At 44.6% G+C, this 24,789-nt stretch overlaps 1 protein-coding gene across 2 annotated transcripts in view; it reads right to left on the reverse strand.

The window, feature by feature from the left end:
* NUDT12 (nudix hydrolase 12) overlaps positions 1–24,789 on the reverse strand; it is a 193,828-nt gene that overhangs the window by 41,730 nt on the left and 127,309 nt on the right. For both annotated transcript variants that reach the window (XM_085632571.1, XM_085632572.1), the window contains one exon: positions 11,976–12,175. In XM_085632571.1, coding sequence (XP_085488697.1) covers positions 11,976–12,175 — 200 coding nt within the window. The remainder of the gene's footprint in view (positions 1–11,975; positions 12,176–24,789) is intronic.

Below are 24,789 nucleotides of genomic sequence, written 5' to 3' on the forward strand. Positions count from 1 at the left end.
GTCAGAGGCATACAGGGGCGCCCCCAATGTGCGCTTCACACACCTCCACCAGCACTGTATTGCCACCCTCAGACGGATGCTGGGACACGGTGCCTATCGTTGGGTTGAGGCGCTTTGCCAGTAAAAGCCACTGGTTGCCAGTCAGTCCAATAGGGCCCAACAAGTCAATGTGTCTGCCATCCAGCCACCGAGATAACCACTGAAGCTGGGCGGCAAAGTAATACAGCTCGAAATCAGGAGCCCCTAACCCACCTGCCTCCAGGGCCCTCCGCAAGACCATCAGGGAGACTCTATTGTGCCCACGGTCCCAGACCAGATCCTGAAGTAGGGAGTCAAACTCATTAAACCAAAAGCACGGTGGAAGATTAAACAAACAGTATAATAGTCTGGGAAGCAAAATCATTTTAGACAAAGCGATACCGATCATCAGCAGCAGTTTTAAGGAGCACCAACACTGAATTCAGGTTTTGAAGGATTGGACTACTAGGCCTAGGTTGCCCTCTTTGAGGTCCTCCAAGGATACTCAAATATCAAAAAGATGGGGTGACTACGTCAGTCCCATCTGCCCTACAGGTGGTTGTGACATGTCCACCCTTATAGGGAACAAGTGGGTCTTGGTCCGATTAACTCGTAGACCCGATAATGCTGAAAATGCATCTAGCAACTATATGGCATTGACTACACTGGCCTGCCCATTCTTAAGAGAGGTCGTCCGCATACAGAGATATAACATGCACCCTACCCCCTATGAACAGTCCATTACCCAACCCTTTTTGCCGGAAGAGCACTGCCAGGGTCTCAATAGCTAGGGAAAACAATAGAGGGGACAATAGGCACCTCTTCCTAGTGCCCCGGTAGACTCAGTGTGCAGCAGAGACCGTCCCGCCCATCTTAATCCTTGCAGTGGGGTCAGTGTACAAACAGCGCACCCAGTGAATCCAACCCTCCCCAGGCCCATTCTCCTCATAGTTGCGTATAGAAAATCCCACCTTAGCGAGTCAAAGGCCTTCTCCCAATCAAAGACTCTGGGCAATGAGCGGTATCTCGATGGTAAAGAACATGAAATAACCATCGGAGATTCCCAGAAGTGGACCTAGTTGGAATACACCCATTATGGTTTTCATGTATAAGGTTCACCATATATGGAAGCAGCCTTGTTGCTAGGATTTTGCAGAGAATTTACAAATCTACATTTAACATAGAGAGGGCGCGGTACCCTGACGGGGCAGTGGCAGATAACTTCGATTTGGGGAGGGGAATCACGAATGCCTCCTTAGAAAATACTGGTAGAAAACCCAACCGTAGCAACTCTGCGTACAATAGTTTCGAGTTTTGGGGCAAGACAGGATGCAAATGAAATGAAATGAAAGAAATCTTATAATGCGCTACTAAGCCCAAAGGCATCAAGGCGCCTAACCAAGAAAAATATTACGGACCAGGGACCAAATTATGGGTATGCCTTGGCAAAGAGCCATGTCTTTAATGCCTTCCTGAACGTCAGTACAGAATGTTGAGTTTTGATTTCAGGGGGAAGAGTGTTCCACAGTTTAGGGGCTAAAGACGAAAAAGCCCTTCCTCCCCATTTAACTCTTCAAAAACGGGGCACTGACAACAGGCTCTTTCTCGAAGAGCAGAGGTTTCTGCAAGGGGCCTAAGGTACCAGCAGATCCTTCACCCCCCCAGCCCCATCGCCGGATAGCGCCCCATAAGTCAGGCAAAGGGTCTTAAAAGCAATCCTGGCTTGGATCGGGAGCCAGTGTTGACTCTTCCTAGCAGCTGAAGCAAGCCTAGGGGAATCGAGCACAAATTTAGCCGCCGCATTCTGGGCAGTTTGCAGGCGTTGCACGAGGCCCTTATTTATGCCGGCATAGTGAGCGTTGCAATAATCAAGCCGTGAGGCGACCAGTGCAACAACAATCTGTTTACGAGCCTGCAGAGATAGGTAATGTTTAATTTTCCTGAGGATCTTAATGATTCCCCAGCAAATAGCAACCGTCCTATTTACCTGCTGAGCCATGGAAAGAGCGGGGTCGATCATAACTCCCAGGTTACGAGCCGATTCCGTAGGTGTGGGACACGCTCCCAAAGAAAGAGGCCACCATTCAGAAGACCAAATGTCCATATTTCCACCAAAAACAAGGACCTCGGTTTTCTCCCCGTTCAGCTTCAGTGAATTGTGAATCATCCACTGAGAAACTGCCTCCATGCAGTTCCTGAAGCTGAGAGCGGAGGTACTGACCGAGTGGGAGAGGGACACCATAATCTGGGTGTCATCAGCATAGGATACCACCTCCATCCCGTAAGATCTTATTAACCCGGCAAGTGGGGCCACATAGATATTGAAGAGGGTCGGACTTAAAGCCGACACCTGTGGAACCCCACATTGCACCAGTGTGGATGGAGATAGATACTCTCCCAATTTGACCCTCTGATCGAGGAAGGAGGCCAGAAGGCTCAGTGCCGAACCTTACACCCCTATCTCACTAAGACGAGATGTTAGAACCGAGGGAGATAGGGTATCAAAGGCAGCTGTCAGGTCTAGCAGAACCAGATGGGTGGTGTGGCCCAGGTCGACCTCAGTGCGGATGAGGAATAGAACTCCACTGGCAGGTCATCTGGGCCAGGCGACTTACCAGCTGCCGTGTCTTTGATGGCCTGGCAGATTTCTTGTAGTGTTATAGGCCCCTCCCCCAAGGCCCTCACAAAATGTTGGACCTAAAGAACGCTGAGGTAAGGATAAAAGAAAGTCCTCCATCACTCCTGGCAAAACGGACTTCGGACAGGCATACAGAGTTTTATAGTAATCATAAAAAGCTGAGTTAATGGCCTTAGGAGCATATACCAATTCCCCTTCCTCAGTAAGAACCTGTGCTATGGGAGTGCCCCTGGCCTCCTGGCATATCAGTCGAGCCAAGAGTGTGCCTGAGCGGCCCCCCTACTCATGAACCCATGCTTGATAATCCTTCAAATTTAAACAGCGGAGGCGCTCCAAGGCAGCACTATATCTGCCCTTCATCTCCACGAGTACCGCTTGGGCATTGTCATCAGTGTCTAATCTGTTATCTATGCCGTGCAGGTTGCACTCCAATACAGTGAGTTCCCTGTGTAACTCTCTTTTCACCCCAACAGAATGACCCATACACTAGCTCCTCACCACCACCTTAAAGGCGGCTCACACTAGAAGGGGATCTGCAAGAGTTCCCTGGTTAAATTGAAAACATTCCGCAACAGTTGTTAGCAGGGAGTCTTTAATACTACCCAAAGCGACTGCCAGTGGTTTATACAGTTTTCAAGCAATTCTCTCATCACCTTTTGTGAGGTTGGTTTGTGAAACAGGTCACAAACTTACAGTTGACTCTGGGTTTGGAATCAGACTGGCAAGAAGACCTGACCATTTCAGTTAAGAAGCCATTTGCAGACTTAACTTTGCAATGTTTGTGAGGACATAGTATAAAAACCCTGTGTAAAACGTCATATTCCACCACAGTAAAATTGGGCCACCTGACCACAAAGATGTTAAATTCAACATTAGGATGAGGAACAATGATGTATGTTTTCCTAGTCTGCCAGACTTGGAGTGAGATTGCATTATCATCCCTCTTTCCTATATCAATAACTCTTTTCACAGCTTTGCATGATAACAGTAGGTACTCTGTACAGAGCATGACCAAGGACCATGCCCTGCTACTATCACCAGTTGGGTCTGGTACACACTAATAATACATGCAACCAGAATTCTTTTGGATTAGCCACTCATGACCAATATGCACAAACCATCTGAACAACAAAGGTCTGATCTTGAAATGGTGGGTGTAGATTCCTGAGAGAAGAATTTGAAGGGTAGGTGGAGGGTGCGGGGGTGGGGGTGAAAAGGGCCTCAAGTTGCATTTTGTATTTAATTTCTTATGTACATTTTTGGGAGCCTGTGGATACAAAAAGCTGGATATTTTGCACTGACAAATGCCAAAGACACTGGATGTCAAAGACAGCCCAAAATATTAACTGGGAAACATGTATATTAAAGAATGTTGAAGTTAGATGCTTAGATGATCATTAACTTAATATCATTATGGTTATGAACCATAATTTCTCCTAGCCCAATGAACTGCTCCTGACTTCATACAGGACGTGACACATGATTTCATCAATTCATAACTGGTGACAAGACTTTAACCAGCTGTGTGATTACTGTCAGTAATTACATACACTTCAAACATTGTAGTCCAATACATATTTCTTTACCAAGACCACCTAGATTCTACTGAGAGTTAACAGATGTCCCTGCACACGTTAAATGACATGACACTTACCAGAGGTCTTCGTATATAAATGAAAAGAGGAGTACTAATGTTCATTACTAGATATTCCTTCAGTTGCTTTGATATAGAAAAGCAAAGGCGTGCCGGAGTACCAATGACTACTGCTAGAACCCCTTCCAGTCATTAATACACAAAAAGTATAATTCATTTTCTAAGTGGCATTGGGACTAGAATTAAAACTAAACTGTTCTGCATATGTATCTTTGTTCCCAAATTGTGGGATTTGCCCAGAATATGCATCCTATTCTTTTAAAGTAATACAATACTTTCATTACATATGTTGGGACAGGAATATCCCTGCATGATGTGCAGCTGTTTTCCCATGCCCTGAGAGTTCGATTGCGAGTATTGGTGTTATGATTTTGGCACTAGCCTCACATTAATCTTGTGTGTGCACAGATATCTGCCCTCCGACATGAGTAAGGTCCTGGACCTGCCTTATCATTTAGAGGGACGCACCAAGCATGGCCTCATTTTACTTATAGACTACTGGATTTAAATTCTAGAGTGGTGGTGGCAGCGTACCATCTTTTGTGAATCTACCAGATGGATGGAGACCAGCTAGTGTAAAGTTATGCTTGCATGTGCTAACCCAGATTCTAGCTCTAACATCTCAAGTGCACAGTGTGCACGTTTGTGTATATGGTTCGTGTGGTACCTGCATTGTCTGTAGGAGTGAGCCAGTGCACTAGATGCCGATGGGTTCTATTTTGGAAGCCCCGGGCCTACTCCTGTTCACGAGATAGAGGTGAGGATTTTTTCCCAGATAAGGAAGTGTATTATTCACATTTCTGAAGCTGAAGGGAGGAGACCTAGACACTGAAGTGAGGACAGAGGAGACAAGCCTACAGTAGAAATTCAATTAGATCTTTTCTGAGAGGAGCTGTGGATTAGTATTCGTGTAGCACTGTCATTTGGTTCTTTGGAAAAGGAAAAGAGTGCCTTTCAGTGTACTAAGATGACTGCTGAACCACCAGTCTGTCTGACAGCCAGCTCCCCTGAGGAGAGGGGTCATTACTTGAAGTCTTGTCCTTGTGAAGAAGCTGCTCCTCTGACTGGAGCACCAAAAGGGAGCCTGTCTGCTGAGAGTGGGAAGGAGCATGCCAACTGTGCAGAAGGTCAACTGCCAAAAGCAGCATGACCCCAGTGACATGAAGATCTGCCAGGAGAAGGAAGACTGTAGAGACTGTTCTGCAAGTTGAGGAGGTGTGCGCAGTCTCTTTGAGATCATGGTTCTGAGTTGGAATCGCAGAAAGCGGCTGTTGGTTCCATGACTAAGAACTGCACCTGAGGTGGAGAGGTCACTGCTGTGCTACGCAAACAAATGATGGACGGAATGCTGAATAAATCATACATTCACCCCAAGTCAAGAGATCTGGGTTTAAATCCATTGTTCTTTTGCTCACCATGCCACCCCCGTTTAGACCCAGCCATATGCAAATCAGCCTTGACCCTGTGCCTCATGGGAACAGTCCAACCCGAACTGCCAAACCAGGTCCTCCCTGGACCGCAAACAAGCATCCTGGGACCGGTTTCTGGGTATTACCCTTCATCAGCCAGGCTAGCTTGAATCCAGTGGCACAGTGAGCAAGGGACCCACGTCTGGGCATACCCATACCACTTAAGGTGAAAAGTGATACGCAAACATTTGACCAGAGTTGCCTTCACAGCTGCTGCCACAATTGTGTTGAAGCAGACTGTGCAGCCACAAAAACTGTATCGAGGCATCTTGCGCTGTCACGACCAAGAGCAGTGCCTGCATTGGATGCTGTCACTGTGCTGCTGCTATCTCCGACCCTGTGCTGCACCTCACAGCGAGTTCCGGAAAGAGATGTCATTACTGCAGTAAGCCTCCATCTTTGAGGACGTAGGGCAATGATTTACCTCGATATTCTGCTCTATTTTCCTATGGCCTACCCATATTCTAGACTGAGCCTAAAGCCACATGTCTTCACCAGAAGTGGGATAGAAGACAGACGCGTGCTGCAGGTCCCTAATCCACTGCTGCAAGAGACACTGAGACCTGCACTTTGGTAAGACTGAACAAAAGGGAACTATGTTAAACTGAGTGCTAACACATACAGAGCAGTGGTAACTTCCACCTGAGCTTTAATACATGCCTAATATACACTATTACCTTAGGTGGAACTGCCTGCATTCACAAGAGGGTGTGGGGGTCACCCGGGAGGGGACGGTTGTGAAGAACGCCCTTCCAGTAACCCAAGCACAAGTGTGTTTTTATTGTATCTGCTATCATTTCCTGTGTTGTTCATTTTAAGTGTGTAGATTAAGGAACTTTCCTTTTCTGCGCACTGAGTGATTGTTGAGTTCTGGGGTTTACACAAACCTGAGAAGCCTTTTAACTGTTCCTCTTCACTGCCACTGAGTCTCAACTGCTGAAGGGGGCAGTACTTGGACTAGTTTTCAGAGCCGTAGAGGCAAGGACACAGGAACATCAGAGGCCAACTCTAGTCCCTACAACTGAGGCCCAGAAGCCACTGTTTGACACGTGGCTCCCCGATCGGGCCTGACAACATATTTAACAAGCATTGGCATAGCAAATAGGTCTCGCCTTTGGGACCTTATAAGTGTTTAGCCATGCAACAGTTGCATAACTAAATACTTATAAGGGCCCAAAAGCAAGACCTATTGACTATGCCAAGCGGCCGCGAAAGTGAAAGTAATCGCGGTAAAGCGCGGCGCGCACGCCCGCGCACATGCACTGTAGCTCTATGCTGGCCTGGTAGCACTTTTTGGAGCCCTCTCAATAAGTCTCGCCAGACCAGCGCATGCGCTGGGTCAGGCGAGACCTAAAAATGGCAATATGCACCTAGGACATGGCAACAAATTTTAAAGAAGAGAATCGTTTGACTAAACAGTCATATAACTTCAAATGATTATACATATATTAATAATCCTCTAACATTTCAGCCTTTCCTCATGCATTATCTTTGATGTTATTATTAACTCTAACATTGATACAGTCACTTTTAATGATCAGAGAGACTGATATCTTATATCTACATGTCATGTCATTTGTAATGGGACATCAGTAACTATCACGTGACTGGTCACATCAAAACCGAAGTAATCAATGATGTTTATGAATTTTGTGATTTCATGTACGTCAAACAATTAGTTATGGTTGCGCAGCTCAGCATAAACTACCCCATTTCATTCTTATTGTTTTTAATTTATCAGAGATAGTAATTTATTCTGTGCCTAGAATAATATTCAATCTGCTATGACATAATACAAGAAATTGTATTCCAAAGCAAAATTCACATCCCAAGTGCATTTCTCCAGTAACAGTTACAAAATACATCTCTCATTCCAAGTCACAATACAAACATAAATTTGTCACCCAAAAGTAGCACTCTCATCTCAACCTTAGAATTCACGTTCCCTAACACAAGTGTTTTTCCAAACTTAATCTACTACTCTCATTCTCAACACAACCTCCTATTAATACCAATACATTTTTGTCTGGACTACATGAAGACATTTTTTAAGGTTCCTGTGACTCTCAAATGTATTGCGTTGTCCAGCATTAAAAATGGCAGAAAAAAACAATCAACATCGGCAATGCCAATAGGTCTTGCCTCTGCAAGAGATATTGGCTTTGTCAATGTTTTAGCCATGTTGAACACGAACGTGGCTGTTGTTCAGCTTGGCTAAATGTTAGTGGTGTAAAGGAGAGTGAAGTGGAGAAAAGTGTTCTGAAGTAGAGTGGAAGGTTATGGAGTGGAATAGGGAGTTTCAGAGGGGTGTAGAATTGACGAGTGGCATAGAATGGTACAGAGTGGAGTAGAATGCAGTAAAGTGGAGAGCAATGGAGAGGAATACCGAGGAGTGGCGTAGAGTGTGGAGGAGGAGTAAAGTATTGAAGAGTGGAAGAGCGTAAAGTGGAGTAGGGAGTCGTGGAGTAGGGTATCAGAGTGGTGTAAAGTGTCGCAGAATGGAGTTGCATTGAGTGTCATGGAGTGTTGTAGAGTAAAGCAGAGTGGAATAGACGGTCGTGGAGTGGCATAGAGTGAGGTAGTGTATTAGATTGGAATGGCATAGAGTGGAGCGGCGTTGAGTGTTGCAGAGTGGAGTGGCATCGAGTGGAGCAATGGGTCGTAAAATAGAGTGGAGTAAAGTGGCATGGAGTGGCATAGAAGGAGTTGCATGGAACGTCATAGAGGAGTAGTGTTGTAGAGTGGGAAAGAGTGTTGTAGAGTGGAATAGCATAGAGTGAAGTAGAGTACCATAGAGTGGAGTGGCACTGAGTGGATAAAGGGAAGAGGCGTAAAGTACAGTGGTGCTGAGTAGATTGGCGTAGAGTGCATTGGTTTTTAGTAAAGTGGTGGAGTGCATTGCCGTACAGTGCAGTGATGCAGAGTGGCATAGAGTAGAGTGGTGCAGAGCAGAGTGGAGTTGCGTAGCATAGATAGGTAGTGGCGTAGAATGGCCCAGGGTGGTGTGGAGTGGAGTAGAGTGCAGTGACAGGGTGAGGTGGAGTAGAGTAGATTGTTTCAGAGTAAAGTGAAGTGGTGCAGGGTAATGTGGAGTAATGCAGTATAGTGTGCAGAGGTGTTGAGTAGAGTGGCATTGACGGAAGTGGCGTGGAGAGCAGTGCAGTGGTGCAGAGAAGAATAGATTGGCATGGAGTGCAGTGACATAGAGTGGAGTAATGCAGAGTCGATTAGAGTGTTGTAGAGTGCATTGGTACAGACTGCAGTGGAGTGGCAAATAGTTGAATGGTGCCGTGGTGAAGAGTAGAGTAATGTAGAGTTCAGTGGTGGAAAGTGCAGTCTTGCAGAGTAGAGTGTTGTAGAGCGCATTGGCATAGAGTGCATTGGTTTACAGTGCAGTAGAGTAGTGTTTCAGGGAGCTGTAGCGAGCAGTGGCATACAGTACAGTGGTGCAGAGTAGAATAGAATAGCACAGAGTGCGGCAACATAGATCACAATGGTGTAGAGTGGTGTAGCGTGCAGCGGCGTAGAGTGCAGCAGCATAGAATGTTGCAAATTAGTGTATAGTGTCTTAGAGACTAGTTGATGTAGAGTGCATTGGTTTTGACCAAGAGTGGTAGAGTACATTGCTGTGCAGTGCAGTGATTTAGAGCAGAGTGGCACAGCGAGCAGTTGCGTAGAGTAGAGTGGTGTAAAGTAGAGTAGCATAGTGCAGAGTAGTGTAGAGTGCAGTGGCATAGAGTGGATTGTTTCTGAGTCGAGTGGGGTAGACTGGAGTGGTGTAGAGTGCAGTGGCCAAGAGTGCAGCAGTTCATATAAGAGTAGAGTGCGATAGAGTGGGATATAGTGGATAGGCATAGGATAGAGTGAAGTAGAGTAGAGAGGCGTAGAGTGGATTGGTGCAAAGTAGAGTGCAGTGACGCATTGTGGAGTGGCGTAGACTGGAGTGGCATGGTGTGGAGTGGTGGATAGTATAGTGCTGTGGCCTAGAGTGGTGCAGAGTAAAGTGTAGTGGGGTAAAGTGGGGTTTACATGGTGTGGTAGCGCACTGCCATTACATGCAACACATCTTCAATTAAAATAACCACTGCATTTGCACAGACATACATTTTACTGATCAACATATACGGGAGACAAGCGATAATGTGCGGAAATGTCATCACCTAGTGTATGGATTTGTTTTGATCGTGTAAAAATATTCGTATGAAAAATCAATACGCTAGGTGTAATACACATTATCGTTTCCAACACGCTTCAGAATTACCCCCATCATGAAGTTAAAGAAAGAAAAGTAAACACCAAGCCATAACGGATGACAGAGACTGACATTGACCTCTGTCTTTGAACTCACAGAATATGTGACAAGGTGAGAACAGGATTTATAGGCCTGTTTACAGAATAAGAGCCTATGAATGATACAATAAATAAGTTATGAGCCACAGAAGGGACAAACTCAAGCCAATGGTAAGCAATAGGCAGAATGCTGATGGAATGCATTCCCAGGGAAGCTTTATGATGTCCCCTGTAAAAGCGACTGGAGCTATCCAGGAAGGAAAAGAATGGTTGAAATCTGCTGAATGGAATTAATGAAACAACCTGCTAGGGTTGATTCACAGTACTTCTCTTGTGCTGTACAACAATACTTGTACCACAAGGACACGGTGTAACTCTATCTCAAGATCAGGAATTAAGACCACGATTTACAAACTGCCTGGGTTCTGAAGTTGTGGTTTTAAGCTATGCCTACCCTTAAGTAAGACTTGCAGCACTTTAATAGTATGATGAAACAAATAAGAAAAATGCACACTTTTGAGAGCATAATAAAGGAAAGAAGTTCACTATTTAATTCAGGCTTGCCTGAAATTAAAATGATTTAGTTATTTATTAGATGCTACAGAGTGTTAGCATGGTCCAAAGGGATTATGGCGCTTTACAAAAGATCAAAACTAGTTCAGGAATAATAAACAAAAATCCATTACCAATACAGGGCTGGAACTAACCAAATCAGTGTAAGGAAGAATACAAGGTTACCAACTAGAAAGAAGAGTAACAAGTAGACAAATCAAGACAACAAGAATAACTAGGAGAGCAAAAAGTAAGTGAAAGTAAGAAAGTTACTCTGGCAGATTACAGAGAAGGGCAGGAACCTTCTGAGAGTAGTGAGAAGGTTGGGACAGCAGGGTAGAGAAATTTTAGATGTGTCCTATCTGTTGAATTGGACAATGAAGTTTAGATAACAGAAGAGTACATAGAGTTCTCAGTCTCAATCAAAACGTCTTTGGAACAAGAGGATTTTAGACTTTTTTTTTATAATGTTGGCATGTATAGCTGGTGGAAGTGAATTTCAGGTACTTCCTCCACAGCCTAAGAAGTCTTGCTTTATACAGTGCTTTAGTTTGAATGTAAGAGGCTCAAGGAGGACAGATTCTGTATATCCCAACCACCTTTGATCACCAGAGATTTTCAGTTTCTCAGACAAACAAAAAAAAGAGTAGGTGTGTAAGATTTGTGAGTGATACAAATGGTCTTAAACAAACTGCTTTTGCATGCTTTAATAGGAGGCCACTGTAGTGTTCAAAGGACAGGAGTAATCGGGTACAAATTCTTGAATCCAGAAATGAAGCATGCAGCCCAGTTAGGCGTAGCTCTACAAAGGGTGGGGGGGGGGGCAGGGAGGTGCTAGATGAACCTTTGGAAGCCAGTAAGAAGACATTCTTATACTCTTGTCTGCTACGCACAAGAGCTGAACTTAAAGTTTTTAAGGTCCTTCAGTCTTGTTCAGGAATAAAATGCCCTACACCCTGAGCAGGCTGATGTGCACAAAATGTTAAAGGTTCATCATGCTATCAAGGATAAACCCCAGGGATTTGGTGTTATCCACAATATCCCAGTTTAAACTACAGAAGATTACTCGAGTCAATGTACAATTGGACAGGTAGGGTAGATATTTTTCAGAGAAATTAAACAAAAATTCTATTTTTGAGAGGTTGGACGGAGAGATTTCTTATACGTCGTCTCTCAACAAAAACAATAAGTAGCCATGCTTGATGAGCGCGCTGCTAGAATGTACAATTATTAGACGCTGTGTGCCTGGGTATCAAGTATTATAAGGGTAGTAATACAGAGCAGCGTGTACTTGTTTCATGCCAAAGCAGACAGAGACCAATCAATATAAGAGTGAAATTGAATTGAACTTTACCTGATCCTTCGTGAACCAGCGTGCCTCTTCTATTTCATTCTTGTCAACCTTAATGTCTGTAGAAAGTGCAACAGCTAAGCAGCCAATCATTAAAGAGGAGGGCATTGGCCATGGCTGACAAGAGATGTACTGAACATGGCCAACTTTGACACCACTTTCCTCCTCCACTTCCCTCCGAACAGCATCTTCTATGGTCTCTCCTAATTCAAAAGGGCAGAAGAACAATCGATCCATTAGCACTTTATGATTGACATATTTCACATGGGGCTAAGAATTTAAAACCTTCACAAAAGTTATCTACTAGGGTCGGCTTCACAAAAGTCACAATAAGTACTCCAAGAACACAAAAACAGAAGTCTATTGCTGTATAAAAAGAAGACCAGCTAAAGAAGAGCACTTTTTTCATACAAGTGTGAATTTGCCAGCAAACAGATTAGAAAACATTTGGCAATATGCATACTAGAAGTCGGATTTAATAATGAAAATTATTTAGCAAACGTGAAAAGAACTTGGGGATAGATGAACTTACAACTGGTTGCACAATACTGGTCGCAATTTGCGACCAGTATTTTTGTGACCAGTGTAGTAATTTGCGAAACGTCCTATGTACTAATAGGTCATTTTGCAAATTACTGATTCGTAATGGGTCACAATTTCAGCTACCTCAGGAATATTAATGAAGTGGGTCTCAATTTGTGACCCACTAAGATTCGCTGACATCACAAGGATGGTGGCCTGCTGGGGTCAGCAGACCACCATGTCTGTTATTGCTTTTAAATAAAGTAATCTTTTTTCAAATAATTTATTTAAATGCAGCACATTTTCCTTAAAGGAAAATGGGGTGCATTTAATTTTTTTTTTTTTTAATGAAATGCTTCAATTTTATGTTTTTGGGAGTAGGCAGTGGTTCGTGGGACCACTGCCTGCACTTAAAAATGTTTTCTAAACATTCGCAATGGAGAAGGGGTCCATAGTGATCTCTTCCCATTTGAGAATGAGTTAAAACCAACTTTTAGCTGGTGGTAAAGAACTAGTTTTGTGTAACAACTTTTTGGCCGCCAAATTTGGTATTGGAAGGGACACCCCTTTGAAATACCAAATCGTTATTAGGTCGCAAACCCCAATTGCAATTTGGTAATGTGTTACCGAATCACAAATTGTGTTTTATACATTAGAAAAAAGCCTTTTTTTATTTGCATATGGCACGATTCTCTGTATCGAGCTGTTTACGACTGCAAAAAGGCTTCACATATAGAGCCCTAAACTCCTTTGTCACACCTCAAAATATAATTGATAGTAGGCAATAATCCTTGATCGTTATTTTTATTTAGGATGCTTGCAGATTGGAAATCACAAAAAAAACCTTTGCGGACTCTGGCATTATCTTGCGAAATCATGCCCCAGTGCTAAGCTATGAGGTTATTAAGAGAACAGGAGTCCATTTGGTTTAATATTTCTATTTAGATATAAAAGCTACCATATAGCACATCATGTTCTTGAACTATTGAGGATAACTTTAAAAAAGTGATGTAAAAGGCTGCAATATTAAACCGAGCAAGTTAGTTTTTTAAATTACTTAGAAACAAAGTGAATAAAAACATGAAAGTACTTGGTTTCTAATAATGTTAGTAGAAATTAAAAGCAGACAAGACACAGGTTTGCGTGTTTACCAATGTCGAATTATTGAGGGATTATAAAATAATATTTAATAATAATTACCACAGTTATATAGCACACGTTATATCATTTGCCTATCTGACTCTGCGCTCCATTGTGGTCGGCCTAAAACTTCAACAACGTCCTGGTCCAGCACGACCAGATATCCGCAAGTGGTGCTGTAAGATTTTTGGTGCTAGACAGCCCATTTTGTAAATTTAATATTCCAAAATTCATATCTACTGTTCCGTACATTGGATATGTGTCATTTTGGTGTCATTTAAAAGAGACAAATACTCTCTATTTTTACAAATTGGTGTTGGTATGTTATTGTGTTGTGTCTCTAACTTATTAACTGTTTCGTTGATATTAAATGTTTTACACATACCAGTCTCCGAAGTTAACCCGGACAGTTCATTGCCGATCTACCAGATTTGAGCAAGGATTAATTTATTGAGACTAAACTGGACCTTATTAGTGATTGTGGTATTATTACCAGCTGACCACACCTACTAATAATCCACATGGATAAGTGTTGGATAGGGGAGGGGTAAAAATTACTATTCCTCATTACTTACCTTATATTGTGTTGTAATGGCATGCGTTGTAGTGACATGCGTTGTAGTGACATGCGTTGTAATGACATGCGTTGTAATGACATGCGTTGTAATGGCATGCCATGTACATGATGTTGTGTTGTAATGACTGTGTTGTAAAGGTAGTGCGATGTGATGACTGCGTTGTAAAGGTTGATTCTCATCAGCAATAGTTGGTGCAATTTCTGCACCAATGTTTTGCGACCTGCCCGTCATTTTGCGATAATACCGATGCACTAACAGCCCGCATCGGAAAATCTCCATTCGGAGGGCAACAAAATGACCTGCCTGATGAACAGTAATTAGACAAATTGCATTTTGTCACCCCTGTGAATACATGCATATGCAAAGATAGTGGCCTGCAAAGGACAGAATACCACCATTTCCGCATCTGTTTTCCCCAAATAGGAAAATTTCTTAAGCAACCCATGTCCATTAAAGGGACAGGTGTCGCATTAAAGAAAAAATGCTTCTAATTTGGGAGCACTCTGGGGGAGAAGGGGGTCCTTAGCATGAAGTGGTCACACAAAATTCACATAGAGTAAGCTGTTACCCATTTGAAGTCTTGGGAAATTTTCAATGTTTTCCGATTGCAATGGCCTGTGCTTTTGCGATTCTCTGGCTTCACAATCGCATAATGTTTTGTACGGAAGGCAATAATCTTTTTTGTTCTAGAGCTGATGAATGTTTGGCACACAGCAACTTCCAATTTCGAAGTGCAACACGGTTAAACTGTGCATGTTAAAAAAGTCCTTTGCAATCTATACCCGTGCAATCTGTACCTGTGGTAAAATACATTTCAGTTTTACAAAGATTAAAATTTCTTCACGCCAAATCATATACCTTGTATTACAACTTAGAACAATGCTTTTAGAGGTTAGGAGCCAGTCTGCAAGAGTAGAAAAGCCCAAATACACAAAGTATTTAACACTATATTGACACTAAGACATCAGAAGTACGCATGCAAACCCTTCCTTCACAACATGACTTTTCAGATGCATAACAAGCCTCATAATGTCTCAATGACATCTTACAATGAACATGTGTCCATTTATGGCAGATTTGTTGCAAGGCCTTCCTTCTCGTAACAGGTATTCCAGTGTGTCTTTGGTACTTGACAAAAACCTTTTCCCATCATCCATCTGCAAAGGAAGAGATATCACTGGATTTACCATCTGCAAAGGAAGTGATATCAAAGGGCTCCAACCTAAACAATCTTTAAAAGAAATAGCCTAGGAAGAAAACATATTTTTCTATTACCCATCAGCAAAGGAAGTGACATCACTGAATTCCCCATCAGCCATTTGCTCAGGAAACGATAGTACTGCATTTTCCATCAGCACAGGAAATGACATTACTAATTTCCCATCATCCATCTGCATAGGAAGTTACATCACTGATTTCCTACCAGATCTATTTTTAAAAGATGAAGCCATGTAAGAGGACTTAATTTGCCATCATCTATCTGAACAGCAAAATGGCATCACTGGATTTCCCAACATCCATCTGGACAGGACGTGACACCACTTCCTGACTTCTCCCTACTTGACTTAACTCTTCAGGCTATACCATTGCAGAGGTGTCCCCATCAAAGGGCATACACAGTCAGTGTTATCACCTGTGTAGGTCTGACCCCTGTTGCACCATAACTTAGAAAGCAAGAAATAATCATGTGCCTCTCTCAGCATCTTATATTGCCAATCCCCAAAATCACACCCAGACCAGGAAAACCCAAACATTCATAGAACATTCCCAAAACACAGACCCAATCTCCTACACATGCCACTAAGTACCACAAACTCTCAATGTACAGAACAAACATTTCAACTCATGCTCATTAATGGTGGGTCTCAAGTACTCCATGTACCAGATTTCGTAGACCACATCTCCTTTCGCAAGCTTGACATTCTCTTCATGGTTCACCTCCACATCCTCACACATTTCAGACATCCTTCTTCCCACAGGCTACATCATTCATCATGTGGACCACACATGAAAGGAAGGAGGTGGCCTAACTGTTATCCATAAATCCCCCTAAGCCTGCACCCTAGGCAATAAAGTAACACTCAACTCCATTGAGCTGATGACATGTCATTTCTCACACTCAGCAACTCAGACCACCACCTTCCTTCTCATCTAGATGCCTCCCAGGTAGAATAAGGACTTCACTGAGGAATTCTCAGATCTCATCACCAACTCGTCCATCCAACACTACCACACCACCCTCTTGAACTTCAACCTCTCAGACAACACAAGCTCAACAACAAAACAACAAACAAAAAAAACACTCTATGCAACCTCATTGCCACTCAATGTGGTGCAGCATGTCCTTGACCTGGTCTTCTCAACATCATGAACAATCCAATCAAACCCACCCATACCCCTGGTCTAGACCCACCTAATTGATATTCCAATCTCCCTCCTCATTGTCCTACCAACAAACCAAGGTCAGCGCGAAGGCCAAACCCTCTGATCCTTTAAAGGCTTCTCCAGAGACAACCTAATAGTCAAACTCGTCTTTCACTCGATCAACTCCACGCCCGATGCCAACTCCCTTCAAATTAACTTCAACGTTTTTTGGGAAAACTATGTGTGCCCCAATTAAAGCACGCAAGTGCATGTCAAAGCCTTCAGCACCCTGGTACTATAGACGGTGCAGACAATTCATCCACAGACAAGAAAGAAAATGGAAGAAAAACATAACTCCTGATGACCTCATGATACTGGAGTTCCTCCGTGCAACGCCAGCTGCAACAATGAAGTTATCACCAGAAGCATAACAAATCAAGCACTGCAAAAACTATTCCTCACTCCCTAGAAAAGTACAGTGCCATTAACCTCTATTTCAGTGAAAAAATACATAAGATCTAACCACACATCAACATCACCAAGGCTGCTTCATCTCGTACGCGTACCCCTTCCTGCAGTATCCGGGTCAGTCTCCAAAACCCTATCGCATTGCAGATCTCACCGACACGCTCAACCTCCTCAAAGCCACTTCTTAACAACGTGATTTCTTACCATCTTCTCTCAAAGTTCTCTCTGAGGCTGCTCATGCAGCCCCTACTCGCCACTCCCAATGCCTCCTTACTCAAGACATCTTCCCAGAAGCTTTCAAGACAGGGCAGATCCTCCCACTACTAAAGAAACCTACATAATACCCTAAAATCACCAACTATAGAGCCATCACTCATCTACCATTCATCAGCACGATCATTAAAAAAGCAGTTGAAGTTCAAATCCAAGATCACATTAAGGATAACCATCTCATGCACGCTTACCAGTCTGGCTTCAGACCATGCTGCAAAATGACTACTGTTACCTTACACATCATAGACGATGGTGTCCGGACCACAGATGAAGAACTTCTCAGTGGCCTTTAAGACAGATAGTCATCCCACACACATACACACCCGGGAGTCTCAAATGGGAGTTACCGGTAACGTCCTTCACTGGTTCTCCTCCTACCCCTCAGCTAACACTAGCTTGCTCACATGGGCTCCTCCAGATCCCAAAAAATCTCAATAACTTGCAAGGTCCCCCACGGTTTCATACGTTCTCTGTCAAGCTTCAACCACTACAGGGAACCACTTGTTGCTCTACTCACAGATTACATTAAGATTCACCAATATGCTGATGATACACAAGTCTACTTGAAAATCTCACCTGCTTTAAACATCCAACACCTTAAATACTGCTTGCATATCATAGCCAGCGCCTAACTAATGCTCAATCAAAAAAGGCAGAATTCCTGTTATTTACCAAGAACAACAAACAGAAAACAGCACAAAACTGGCTCAGGGACCTGAACCTTGACAGCTTTGAATCCCAACTTTGACTGAATGCCAAGTGCTGGACATGTCAGCCTTAGTGTGGTCTCCATCCCCCCCCCCCCCAGGTTTTTTCCTGCTTACCTTCTCTTTTTGCTGTTTCTTTTTGCTGATCTGAGCACACTGATGATCAGAGCTAAAGTGCATGTGTTTCACCCCTAAACATGGTGATAGTGGTTTAGTCACAATTGGGATATTTAATTGATCAGTAAGTCCATAGTAGAATGTGTAACCTGTGCACAGGGCCTATAAATTAAATGCTACTAGTGGGCCTGCAGCAGTGGTTGTGCCACTCACACAAGTAGCCCTTCAACCAGGACTCAGGCATGTCCCTGCAGAGCATCCATGTGCAGTTTTACTGCCATGTTGACTTTACATTTAAAAGCCCTTGCCAATCCCTAAACTCCCCTTTCATTACACATAAGTCACCCCTAAGGTAGGCCCTATGTAGCCCCTAGGGCAGGGTGCTGTGTAAGTGAAAGGTAGCACATGTACTGTTAAGTTTAGCATCTCCTTGTAGTGAGACACACCTAAATTCGTTTTGCACTACTGTGAGGTTTACTCCTCTCATATGTTAACATTGGGAATTCCTTAATACACGTGTAAGCTGTAATTCCTGATTGAGAAGGATTAGCTCTATCATGTTTCATATCACTGGAATGGTAATGATAAATGATCTCTGCTTGCAAAGTTGGATTTAACATAACTATTTTAGAAATGACACTATTAGAAAAAGAACAGATGATGGACGGAATGCTAAACAATGTAAACATAAAAACTGGAATGGCATGGGGAGCAAAAAACTATGGATTTAGTTCTAGATCTCTGTACTGGGGTGAATTTTTGAAATTCTTCGGCATTCTTTCCATCAATTGTTCTTTTTACTTTTAGAAAATTTGAATTTCTCTGCTTTAAAAGCCTATAGCTTGTCTCCAATACAAGTCTGGGGTGGGTGACCGCTCGACTCTGCATTCCCTCAAGACAGCCACACACAAAAGAAGGGTAGGTGTGTCCGAGTGCCCATCTTTATCCTGATGGCTTATACGGGGCAAGATGGGAAGGAGGAGCTGACACTTACACCTCAGTGGGCAATGTCCTGTAACCACACAAAGGGCTGATTACCTCCTCTGTAATCAGTCTGGAGTGAAGCACTTCAAAGACCCTTCTCTGAAGTCATCCCCAATTCAAATGCACAACTGGGTATCAGTGCTGGGTCTCTGATTAAACCAATATAGACAAGTCTGAACCCGTAAAGAAACTCTTGTCAGAAAGAAAGACTGGTGTGCTGCTACAAGGGCTGCCACACTGTTGGACTGCCACTCTGGAAGAACTGCTTGTCTTCTGTGCTGCCCTGCTGCCCCCTGTTCCTGCTGAGGAAGAGCTGGGCTCTTGCATGAACCCACAGTGATCTCCAAGGGTTTGTTGGCTTGCCTCCTGTTTTTAAGACTCTGGGATATCAAAGTCTAACCACCTGCTCCTCTGCCTAGTCCATGGAAGTGGACTCAGGTGCTTGCTCCAGTCGAACCGACACATCTCTTTTCTGCATGAAGAACTGATACATTGCCGCTGTTGCATGAACAGAAACGTTGCATCGCACTCTGAACATCACATCGACGGAGCCACCACATCGCATCTGGAGCCGCCACATCACATCCAGAACCACCACATCGGAATAAACGTATCGCTGCCAAGGAACGATGCATCACCTTCTGAACCGCCCCACTCTGAACCAGTGGCTCGTTCAACGGGCAGATGGATCTCCGTAAGTGTGTGGGGAAATCGAGCGCAACTCCCCCAACTGCGTGGGGATCACCAATGCATCTGGCGCTGCAACAAAAATTAAGGTACTTTTGCTGAGGGGCCCTGCGTTAGTCCTGTAGCCGCCTGGCATTACATAGCAGGCAGCCTAAACTCTTGACTTTGCCCCAGGCCAGCGCAACCAATTAACTTTTTAAGCACTATTTGCTATTAAGCACTCTTTGTATTTAAGCTTTGGACCTTCATATCTCGACTTAAACCCATTGAGCTTTTGTTGTTTTGGTCTTGTTTTATTTATAAAATCATAATCTATGTTCCTAAACTGGTGTGGAGTCTTTTTGTGGTGTTTTCACTCTGTTACTGTTGAAGAGGTGCACAAATACTTTACACATTGCTTCTTTAGTTAAGCCTGCCTACTATGTGTCAAGTTACCAGAGCGTGAGCACAAGTTAACTTAAAGTGTGTATTTGACTTACCCTGACTAGGAATGTGGTTCCTGCTTGGACATGGTGCATACCTCAGCCAACCAGACACCCAATTTTCACACAAAGTCACTAGGATTCACCCTGGACAACAATCTCACCCTCAAGGTACACAGTGTCAAAAAACACAAAGATAGACTGTTACCAGCCCTCTATTCTACAGAAAGTTGAACTGTGTCTTCCAAAAAGGAACTACAGAACTGCTGTTCTGTGCTCTTACTCTCACATTTGGATAGTGGGCATGCACTGCTCCAAGGCACCCCTTAATGGCATCCTACATCCAACCGCATGTCTCATCCATAGTCTGAAGAAATATTATCAAATCACACATATCCTGGTCGAAGTCCACTGGCTACCCTTATAGGCTCACATCATCTTCAAAATGAGCTGCATCATTTACAAAGCCATAATGACCAACACCCTCACTTGTCTTGCAGACATGTTCATTACCTCTGGTACTTTTAGACATACCCACAGTTAAGACACGATCAGACTGCAAACTAATAAGTATAAAAAAAAATTAAAAACAAGGCAGAAGGCCATTTTCGACTGTGCACCTAGGTTCTGGAACAACCTCTCCAGATCGATCAGGATTGCCTCAACACTGATCCAATTTTGGAAATAGCTGAAGACTTGCCTCTTTAAAGAACACTGCAACAGAGTGAATCAACAGTTCCACAACCCAAATACCGCTATCATTTGTTGACTTTACACTAGTTTTTAACCCTAAACAGCGCCTGCTTCCTTCTGTCTAGGTTTGTGCTACAGAAATACCAGCTACATACATACAAATGCAAATCGAGTTATTCTGGGCTATTACTATCTCCTCACACCCCAAATGGTAAATATATGCAAAGAAACTGGAGTTTTGAAATAACAGGTAAGCAAATATGCAATGTCTTGAAAATGAAACAACCCAAAGGCAATGGAGATAGCATAAAAACATGAGATCACCAAACTAATCATGATTCATAAAATGCGCAAGGCTAAACCTTGCAGGAGCAGCAAGAAATTAGCAAAAAAACAAAGACACAGCAGTAAACATTACCCCTTCACAACACAGCAGTATTCTATGTCAGTCTAATACAGCCAGACAAAACATTTCATGCAATCTAGCTATGGGATCGGCAATATAACCATTATTACATGAATGTTAATTGCGGGTTTCTGTACTTGTACTGTTAATCAACCAAAAAGCATCACTACCTGCTTTACCAGAATTATGGACTGTCAAACAAATAACCAATATCAAAACCCACATGATATAAAACGTCGCTGCTGGGTAATCCATTGTAGCGTTGTGACGGCGCCATCCTCTGAGGGAGGAACATCCCACAAGTTCCGAGTAGCAATCCTTATCCAGGAATCCCATTGTGAAAATATGGTCTGACCAGGACGGCAAATACACGTGCCAAATTGCGGCTGGGGGGTCATGTCCCTTTGTGTAGGATGGGTATACGCCTGCTTTCTTCAACTGAACTGTCTGCTGGTAGAGACTGGGGCATCACAGTATGTCATTGGAGGGGAGTGGAACCTTGCCCAGGACACAGCTTCTGGACAGGACAGGCCCTCTAGACAAAGGTAATGATGCGGAAGGGGCCCTGCTGGGAGACCTGGCCTCTGACCACAGCCTGGTGGACCACTGGCATCTCAGCCATCGATCGGATAAGGAGTACACCTTCCTTTCACCGGTTCACGTCACACAATCTAGGTTGTACTACTTCCTCATCTCCCAGAAAACAGTGGCACTTGGAGAGTCTTGAATACTGGAAGCTGCACTGTCCGACCATTCGCCGGTTCTTTTATCCCTCGACATGCACCTGGCCTCCCTGGGTCGCAAACCATGCCGTCTTAATGTACAACAATATCACACCCCTCACAGCAAGTGCCAGTTGAAAGCTCATGTTTCTGTGTACAAGTTGGACAACAGAAACTCAGTGGACTCACACAGAGTTTTGTGGGCTGCCATGAAGGCAGCAATATGGGCCAACTTATGAGAAATACCGCCGTGCCCAACAAATAAGCGACTCTCTGCCGGACCGAACTGGAGGGGCAGATAGCTTCCCTCACCCACCTCTACTCCTCGCTCCCTACACTGCGCAACCACTGATGCCTGGAACAGGCCCACATGGTCCTCAACGGCCTCTTTACCTCCAAAGTTGAATACGCACTACAACGCCTGAAGGGATGGCACTATGAACAGGGGCAGAAGGCGGGTTGCCTACTGGCGGCTCAACTGAGACAATGGGAGGAATCCATGGCTATTTCTGCCATACACATGGCGAGCGGGGAGGCTCTCTCACCCACCCACAGGACATCATCGACGTGTTTGCTTCATTCTACAAGACATTATACACCCTAGAGGCGCCTGCTAGCGCGGAACAGTTTCCCACCTTCTTGGAGAGTGTAGACCTCCACTGCGTGTCAGACAAGGGTAGGGAACTACTAGCTGGAGAGAGCAGCAAAGAAGCGATAGCATTGGCCATCTCCAAATTGCCCTATCATAAGCCTCGGGTAAGGATGGTTTCGCTGTCGAGTCTTACAGGTAGTCAGGTGAGGAGATAGTCGACTCCCTGCATGCTGCCTTCCAGGAGGATGAGTGGATAGCCTCCTGGGGGGCCACTCTACAACAAGGCGGGTAATCGCAGTCCTACCCAAACCTAGGAGGGATCCATTTTCTATGCGCCATCTCGCTGCTGAATGGTGATATCAAAATTCTCTGCAGCATCTTGACGGCGCGCCTCGGGAAAGTAATTCCCTCCCTGATCCACCACACAAAAAAGTCAGCTTTATGCCGCTCCTCCAGGAACCCCCTCCGCACCCTGGCCCACACCCTTTGGACAGCCAAGGACCTCCCGGTCGACGCGATGGCCCTCTCCCTCGATTGCATCGAACGGGGCTACCTTTTTGGCACCATGTAACGATTTGGCCTGGGAGACCAATTCATTGCCAAGGTGCGGATGTAGTATGATTGTCCTACAGCCCATGTCAACTGTGGGAGATTCCTTTCAGAGCCCTTCCAAATCCAGAGGGGCACCCGCCAAGGCTGCCTGCTCTCCACCGCCTGTTCCTCTTGGCCATGGAACCCCTGGCATCAATCATTCGCCACACGTTGCAGGCGTTCCCCTTGTGGGCGGACTATCCAAACTCTCCCCCTACGCAGACTATGTCCTGCTAACCCTCACAGATCTCCACCATTCCTTGCTGACTCTCTTGGAAGTCATTGTCGGTTTCACGGCCCTATCCGTTTACAAAGTAAATTGGGACAAGAGCGAGGCCCTGCCACTCTCAATGGGCACCACGAAAGCAGTGATCCACGCCTACCCTTTCGGGTAGAAGCCCTCGCGTCTCAAATACTTGGGGATACTGGTCAATAGAGTAATGGACGGGGTGGTCTCGGACAACTTAGACCCCTAATAGCCCAGATGAAACTTGACTTCGAGAAATGGTCTCTAATGGGGTTCTTCATGTAGGTTAGGGTGTTATGTTATGTTAAGAAAACTTATACAGCACACGGTTACCCTTAGGTGTCCTTGCGCTTGCTGCAGTCCTCCAGACTTAAGGTTACGGCCAAAAGATGTTTAAAACAGCCATGTTTTCAATGCCTTCCTGAATGCTAATAAATCCTTAGAATTTCTCAAACAGGCTGCAGACGACCACCTTTGCGGACCTGGGGCGCCTCCTCCTTGGCCTTCCGGAGGGGATTCTGGTGGTGGGGGGGGATTTTAATGCTGTAGTTTCCGGAACTGTGGATCGTCACCCCCCTAGGGATCTCCCCCGGGCCCAAGCGTGGTTATCTGGCCTCTTGGATACCCTGGGGCTGGTGGATTGTTGGCGTTTAAAGCATCCCACGCAGCTACAGTACACCTTCCTGTCAAGAATTCCTGTCATACAAGGGAAACACGCCCTTATGTAAACAGGAGAGCTGTTACATAACTCAAGGGAAACACGCCCTTATGTAAACAGGAGAGCTGTTACATAACTCAAGGGAAACACGCCCTTATGTAAACAGGAGAGCTGATACATAACTCAAGGGAAACACGCCCTTATGTAAACAGGAGAGCTGTTACATAACTCAAGGAAAACACGCCCTATAAAGGGAGGAACCGGGAGGTACAAGGCTGTCGGATATTGTGTTTACACCGACGTACCTGCTTCGTGAAGAGCAGTGTTCCGGAGTGGTGCTCCAGTAAGGCAAGAACGGAGGTAGGTCGAGTCGTTACTCCCTGGGCCGTGTCTTGCCCCATCGTCACCTGTGAAGGACCCGGAAGCTCTACCGGTCAACCATTGAGCTTTGCTTTTTGACTCGGCTGAGTCCAAGCGCAGTGGCGCTTTTGCTGGTTGGAGTCGTAACTCCCAGCCCGACCAGAGACACAGGGACTGCCAGCTGTAACGCACACCAGGAGGTGTTTGCCGCGTTACAGACTCGGAAGTCCACAGGATCGATCGAGCGGCTGCTCTCGGTTCAGTCTTCTTGCTTGTGATTGGGGTA

The sequence above is a fragment of the Triturus cristatus genome, chromosome 2_1 (assembly GCF_964204655.1).
Source record: "Triturus cristatus chromosome 2_1, aTriCri1.1, whole genome shotgun sequence".
NCBI lineage: Eukaryota > Metazoa > Chordata > Amphibia > Caudata > Salamandridae > Triturus > Triturus cristatus.